We start from the raw sequence: 7,490 nt of genomic DNA, 5'->3' as shown, positions 1-7,490 counted from the left end.
CTAATATAAAATGAAATAGACTGCACCATTCGAAATAATATTGTTCCTGCTAATTTCGAAACTTGTTCCCACTAACGAACTGCTTTGTTCCACATCTAATATAAAATAAAATAGACCGCACCATTCGAAATAATATTGTTCCTGCTAATTTGAAAAAATGTTTCCACTAACGAACTGCTTTGTCCCACATTTAATTTAAAATAAAGTAGACTGTGTACTATCGTAACTAATATTGTATACGGTTCTGGGTTCGAGAAGAGAAGAGGAAGGCCTGGAAGTGGATGGAAAGAGTCAACTTAACGGTCAAGCAGCGTTTACGATCGCGAGGAAGTACCGTTGTCTCGCAGCGCGCGGTTTGTCGGACCGATGTTCCCGCAATTTCCTCGCCGCTCGATTTCTATTGGATCGATGCACATGAAACATCGCGTTCTCCTCGGTTAAACCTCGAATGCGTGCTTTTCAGTTAAAACATCGCGCGTTTAGCCGTTTTATCGTGCCAATTTCACCTTGTCCCACGAAAAGAAATTATTTTCTGACCCCTTACTTCTCCGCGAATTAATCGAGACTCGAATTGGACGAACGATCGAATGGTCTCGCCGTGATATTTAGTATTCGATATTCATTTTCTTCAAATATGGTCGCAAGAGAGCAAGCAACCGTTGCAACACTTACAAGGGAGCACTCAACTGGTCTCCCCTCCAATCTTGACCTACTTTTGCAGGATGGTAGATCATGAGTGCCATATGTACGACTGCACAATATTAGGCGTACTTACTCGATGATTTCAGAGATACAAGGAATTCGTGTAACGTACTTTAGAGCGTGCGCTACGAGTATCAATCTCTGTCGTCGAAATGGTTGCAACGATATATGAACGTTCCGAGGGATGAAGTAAAAGTTGAATAATTTAAAAAATTGATTACAAAAATATTTCGACTCTTCTTTAATTATAAACGAATTCAATATTTCTCTTCGCATTTAAAAATGGCCAGTGAATCCTCTAAAACGTTAGTATAATGTATGGGCAACGGTTACTTAGTCGATGAATAATACATCGAAGACTTGTTTTTCTCGTTAATTCAAAATTTGAAAAAGTATATCCGACGAACGAAGACTCGAACCCGCGACTCGGGGCACATAAATTGTACGCTTATACCATCTGCGCCCATGGCCGCTTTGACGACAGAGATTGATATTCATAGTCGCACGGTATAAGTCCTCGACTTACGCGATTAATTACGTTCTAGACCTTTTCGCGTAAGTAGAATTTAAAATGTGTACAAACGATGCACCGCGGGGAGGGACGGGGAGAAAAGAATTACGCCGTATAATCGGCAAGGGACATGTGGAGAGTGCCCGGTAATGTTTGCTTAATCGTAGGCCTTTCAAGGCCGATTGAACCGTCTGATCCAGTACAACCAGCAATTCCTGTCAGGATTAATCTCTCTTTCTCCATGCTCCGAGTACGCGATCCTCGATGAACGAGTAAATTCGAGTTGAAGAGATCCGCAGGATATCTAATTGGAGTATAATGAATATAGATTTAACGTTGTGATTGGTTGAATTTAAACACAAAATATGAAGTACAAATTGGTTTGAAGATTATTGGTTTGTAGATTATTTAAAAATTAAATCCTGCGTTATAATTTAAACGAGGTAAGGTAGATACTCTGTTAGAATGCTCGTTAAGGTTACTACGCTGTACACTGGGCTAAAAAGGCGTCAAGCCGACGAATGCAACGTTGGATTTAACGTTAACACAGATAAACAACGTTCTGCGGTTGGAGCGAGATTTTTCTGTGGTAAATACAGTAAAGTCTTCATAAATGCACAAACTCGGGACTCAACTAGTGCATTTATGGAGACTTTACTGTACCAATTGGATGCAATAGGCTATGCCAGCCTATGGGTTGGGCCTCTAAAACAATTCTTCCACCTTCCAGGGATCGTAGTCGAAACAGGAGCCACGAAAATGTGTCGATTCCTGTACAACACATTTTTCTATCCCTCCCTCTAACATTTTCGTAAACGATTAAAAGAGCTACGCCCTATTTGCAAGAACCGTCTCGTTATCGCGAGACATGTTACCCTAATTGCTGATACTTTCCAAACGATCGAGTTATCACACCTGATACTTCCACAACACAGCAACAAGGACCTGCAATCTATCAGCCTGCGAAAGTAGATTGAAATCACAGGCAGGGAAGAAGCATAGGCTGAACCCTTCCCTTTTTATTAGTAGTTCCCCGTAGTTCGTGACTGAAATCCTCCCGTGTCCGTTTCGCGGCAAACACAATGGCAAGGCTAAATAAAACGCAAGGAAACACGTGATCGGCGAAGAGAAACGCAAAAGAGGCCGATCGAGACGCGCGCGCGCGTGGCATCGCGAATAATAAATTCCCGGTTCGAGAGCTCGGTGTAATAAACGAAACCGGCTTCGCGCGGCCCGTAATACCTATCATCGTGCGAACTATAGCAGCGAAGTGCGTTGCAAGCAGAGTAACGATCGAATTTCACGTCGCAAGCTGCAATTCACGCAACCACCGCAACGAAATCGCGAGCAACGATCAAGGCGGGGCCTTGCCGGAAATCGCTCGATCGTTGCCTGTTCTTCGACGAACCCTGTCCTTCGTGGATCATCCTTTCAGGCCTACCACCCACGACAGCGAGTATTCGAAATTAGCCAACGCGCGATGTTTACTTATTTGGCAATCGTCTATTAGGGAAGCGTTTCGTGCACGGATGCCAAAACCGCGTTGGGACGAACAAGGCTAAACGCAAACGTGCCATTTCTGAATTCGAGTAGCCGGTCGTTACTGCCGCAAATAGAAGCCGTCGCGAAACACCGGTAGAGAACGCGTCTTTGGCTAACGAAGGAAAGAACGCTTCGCCCACTTGGAATCGACGCGGTATGGAGAGAATCGACTGCACCGATATCGTTCAGAAATCCCTCTGACGTTTATCGATCTCGAATGTCGATACCTCGCCCTTCGGTACGTTTCGATTCTCGGAATGAATACTTGATTATCGCGCCGTTCGAATATCGTGGAAGCGTGGGACGGGTGATCTTTTCGCTTCGTGGAAATCGATGTTCCGAGGTATTCGGAAACGCTTGGCTATGGACAAATTCGCGCAGGGAATAAAGGAACGTGCCTCGTTCGTGTTGAGTTTATAGTGCTTAACTTGGGGAGCTACTGACTATTGTAATAGTATCGTGATAAGGCGCCTCGACCGCCCTATGTATGTTTCGCGTGATACTGCAGTGCGTTGCACATTGTCTTATGTTTTTTAACGGTCGCCGATAGAGCGTACGTATATTAAGCTGGCGTAGCTATTTCAAAAGGCCAATGCTAAATTAACACGATATTTTTTTGCTATTTATTTGCTAATTATTTGCTAATTATTTGCTAATTATTTGCTAATTATTTGCTAAAGAATTAATTTTTTTGCTCCAGCCGTTTTCGAGAAACAATGGCTATGCTAGCGTAATATCAAGCTAGTGTACCTACTTATATGTATCTCTGTACCTAACAGGGATATCGATTCCATTCTTGCAGCATATTTTTTTTTGTGCTAATTATTTGCTCTTAATCCACCGAATATGAATTTTTTTGCCCCAGTCGTTTTCGAAAAACTGTGGCTGCTCTAGCTTAATATTAAGCTAACGTGGCCACATGTTGTATCATAAGACATAACAAAGATATCGACGCCATCTTTGCGGCATATTTATTTGCTATTTATTTCCTCTTAATCCACCGAATATGAATTTTTGTGCTGCAAGAATGGAATTGATATCCCTGTTAGGTACAGAGATACATAAGTGGCTACGCTAGCTTGATATTACGCTAGCATAGCCATTGTTTCTCGAAAACGGCTGGAGCAAAAAAATTAATTCTTTGGCAAATAATTAGCAAATAATTAGCAAATAAGTATCGTGTTAATTTGGCATTGGCCTTTTGAAATAGCTACGCCAGCTTAATATGCGTATAGAGCGTGGCTGCCTGAACCACAGTATCGCGGCGACCCTTGTACAGAGTATTAAACTAGCTCTATTTTAAAAAGATCTCTTTCTTTCAGCCAGAGTCCTACACTATTTCGTTCCCCTTTTTATTTGTTATTGCACTTATCTTGTTCATTATTTTTTCGCCCTAGGCTTTTTCTATACTTCATAATTTTGTTAGCCATCCTTAACCCAACCATAAAAAACCTGGGCGGACCGACCAGGATTTGAACTCAAGCTCTCAGAGTGGTTGTCGATTAATCCTATGCACTGCTCTACTGTCCGCCCCTGACGGAAGAGTAAAGGTATAATAAATTGAGCTAGAATTGTTTGAATTATTCGATCACTTTTCTCTAGTCATGTTTCATTTAACCGTGTCGATGAGTATTGTATCGGAACGAGCCTGGACTTAAGATGGCGACGGTAGAGTAATTGTTTGTTTGTTGAGTTTATAGTGCTTAGCTGGGGAGCTACCAACTATTCGTTCCCCTTTTTATTTGTTATTGAACTTATCTTATTCGTTATTTGTTCGCCCTAGGCTATTTCCATATTTCATATTTTTGTTAGCCGGCCCTAATCCAACCATAAAAAACCTCTACTCTACGCGCTGCTCTACTGTCCACCCCTAAAGGAATAACGTGTCACTTATACGAATTACAGATTTCCTTGTCGCTTGAGACGTAGGTCGGCTAAGTGTATCGTGACCGGTCGTCGAATTTCGCCAATACAACGCTACGTTCGGCGACTTGACGCCTTTCTCGGTAGATTGGCGTGCAAATTCGTTGAGTAAATTATGCAAAACGTTTTAACGCGATGTCCCGTTTAGAAACGTGCGGTGTTCGCGGTGGACACGGGCAACATTTTGATCGAACGTGGTTCATCGATTCGAACTAAAATATCTGTTTCTTCGCCGCGAGATGCTCCATTCTATAATTCAAATTTTCATTTTCCATTCGAGAGGAAACGGACGGGCAGTTGTTGGCCTTTTGTTCGTCGCTCGAGATTCTCATCTAGATAAGAATCTCGCCCCATCTCTGCCTTTAGAGAACGATCGGAGCGTTCGTTGGAGAATAAAACGCGAAAACAACGCGGTCGGCCCGTTTTGCATTCAGCCCTCGGCCAGGATCGATAAAACGTTATCCTCGCTCGCGCGACCTGTAACGAGTATTAATCGTGCCACCCGTGATACGTATTAAGAACGACGCCTATGCGTGATTTTCCTCCGCCGAGAGAGAACCAGCGGAAGAGGCGGCTTCCGGAGTAAAAAAAAAAAGAAAAGAACAGCCCACCAGCCGGAAATTCGTCGCGATAAGAATAATCGAGTGCAGCGAAGAACCGTCAGGGTCTCGCTCGTCGAAGAAGCTCGTTAGTCAAATTAAACATGGTCGTAATTAATGGAACCGAGGGACCAGGGAAATTTCCCAATTTGTTAAGTATCGTTTAGCCTATCGACGGAACAAATTTCGCGATCCTAATCCCTGAATATAACGTTCGATGTAATCCGCGTGACCTTTCGGTGGCGAGCTCAAGAAAGCAATTACGTATATCGCCCTCCGCGGCCCTGCAAAAGCAATTATGGTAGCACTGCATCGTTGCATTAATTATTTTTGTTTACTCTCCTTGAACACGTTAAAGGAAAGTAGCAACGACTCGAGAAAGAGGTCATATGGTCGTGGTACAAATAGTACCTTTAAGTGACATTTTGTTGACGGTGAATAATTACGATAAATACCTGGGACGGGAAATTGTCGTTGGGAATTCGCAGAGAATACGTCGACGGGGCTTACCTGAAACAGAAATGGAAAAGTCGAGTTAGAGACGAAGAACGTAAATCTTGAATTCGGTTAAATTCTAAATAGTTTCCTAAGTAAAATAAATACAGAGTTTCCCGTCGATGAGCGACCAAGTTCGCGGTTTATTTTTACTCGAAAATGCTTCATTTCTTTTCGCGTGGCGAGTTACGAATCAAAGGGGAAACGAGCGAGGACGAACTCAACGAACGAGTTACCGCGGTGCTTGACGGATGCGCGGCGCAGCGAAATGCTCGCGATTAAATTCACGAAGCGTTCCCTCGGATGCCGGTTATCCCTCAAAGGACGACAATCTTGGGCAAAGTTGGATCGCGGGGAATTATCCGTTAAGTGACTAACTATCCACCGTGGTAACAAACACGGTGAGGTCCCGACGCGACACAAGAAGCAAACGTGAGAAGAGCACGCCCGGCGTAGCGCTATCTCGTCGTGGCCGTCTACTCAGCGGTAATGCGAGACCTCCATGGTAATAAGAGCTGCCCTGGTAATTATTACATTCCCTTCGTGGGACGTACGTAAGGTAGATTCACCGTGAGATGGGAGGAAGTGACGCGCCGCGAGCAGAAACGTGAATTATCGCGTCTCTAAACGTAAGAAAACTGCCAGCTCTATCCTCTAATTAATCGCAATTTATATCACGCTGCCTGATACCCGGATATTATTTACACGCGAGCGGTGTCCACTGTCGAGATACGCAACCTTGTTCACGAAGGATCGAACGATGATTGATTAGGGAGCGAGAAAAGAAGCGAAATTAATGTTCATGGAGTATAACGAAAAATGGTGTAGCATCACGGGGGTACACAGCAAAGTCTCCATAAATGCACAAACTTGGGACTGAACTTGTACGTTCATCGTTCGACTTCGTATAGAATTGCTTCGTACAGGCCATTTCACAGAGTCATTTACAAGAGGCGTTTGATTCGTTAATAAATCGCTGTAAAAAGTGCATTCAAGCCGGAGGATTCTATTTTGAATAAAAAAACAAAACAGGTGTTAAATTCTTATTTCTATTTCTTTTTACTGACCTAGTCTTAAGAAAAGCGGTTTTTCGTGAATTTTTGTAGGATGGAAAAAAATAATTAATTCTATCGAACTTTTTATTCTATTTTCATACATATTAGAGTAGTCTGTACAAATTTTTTTCAACATGAAATAAACAAATTGAGTCGACTGCGACACACATTTGTAGAACACCTCACAATTAAAACCTCCTATCGGTGGGAAAGATTCAGGTCGTAATTTTGGCTTGTCACAAAAGAAACCAAAAGACATTTCCTTTTTCATACATTTTTCTTCTATGCGAACTAAAAAAATTCATACAACAAAAATTTCAAATAACTTTTTTATCAAGTAAAAGTGATTTTTTTCACACAAAGAACTCGTTCTTTTTTTTCAAACTTGCAGTAATTTAACATTTCGCCATTTTTGCGGGTTTTTCTTAGTTCTGCATAGAAGAAAAATGTATGAAAATGAAAATTTCTTTTGGTTTTTTTGTGTCAAATCAAAATTGCGAGCTGCATCATTCCCGCCAATAAGAGGTTTTAATTGTGAGGTGTTCTACAAATGTGCGTCACAGTCGACTCAATTTGTATATTTCTTCTTGAAAAAATTTGTACAGGCTGCTCGAATATGTATGAAAATAGGATAAAAAGTTCGATAAAATTAATTATTTTTTT

General features: G+C 42.1%; 1 protein-coding gene across 3 annotated transcripts in view; it reads right to left on the bottom strand.

Moving 5' to 3' along the window:
• Positions 1-3,492: 3,492 nt before the first annotated feature.
• The window catches only part of LOC128896017 (pumilio homolog 1-like), a 100,994-nt gene continuing 96,996 nt past the window's right edge, over positions 3,493-7,490 (bottom strand). For 2 of the 3 annotated variants that reach the window (XM_054159132.1, XM_054159133.1), the window contains exon 10: positions 3,493-5,787. In XM_054159132.1, coding sequence (XP_054015107.1) covers positions 5,602-5,787 — 186 coding nt within the window. In that variant the 3' untranslated portion in view covers positions 3,493-5,601. The remainder of the gene's footprint in view (positions 5,788-7,490) is intronic. The other variant, XM_054159131.1, reaches the window with a different exon arrangement.

This window comes from Hylaeus anthracinus, unplaced genomic scaffold, assembly GCF_026225885.1.
Source record: "Hylaeus anthracinus isolate JK02 unplaced genomic scaffold, UHH_iyHylAnth1.0_haploid 5, whole genome shotgun sequence".
NCBI classification, from domain to species: Eukaryota; Metazoa; Arthropoda; class Insecta; order Hymenoptera; family Colletidae; genus Hylaeus; species Hylaeus anthracinus.
The sequence above is the reverse complement of the archived record's forward strand: the minus strand, read 5'-3'. Positions and strand labels throughout refer to the sequence as shown.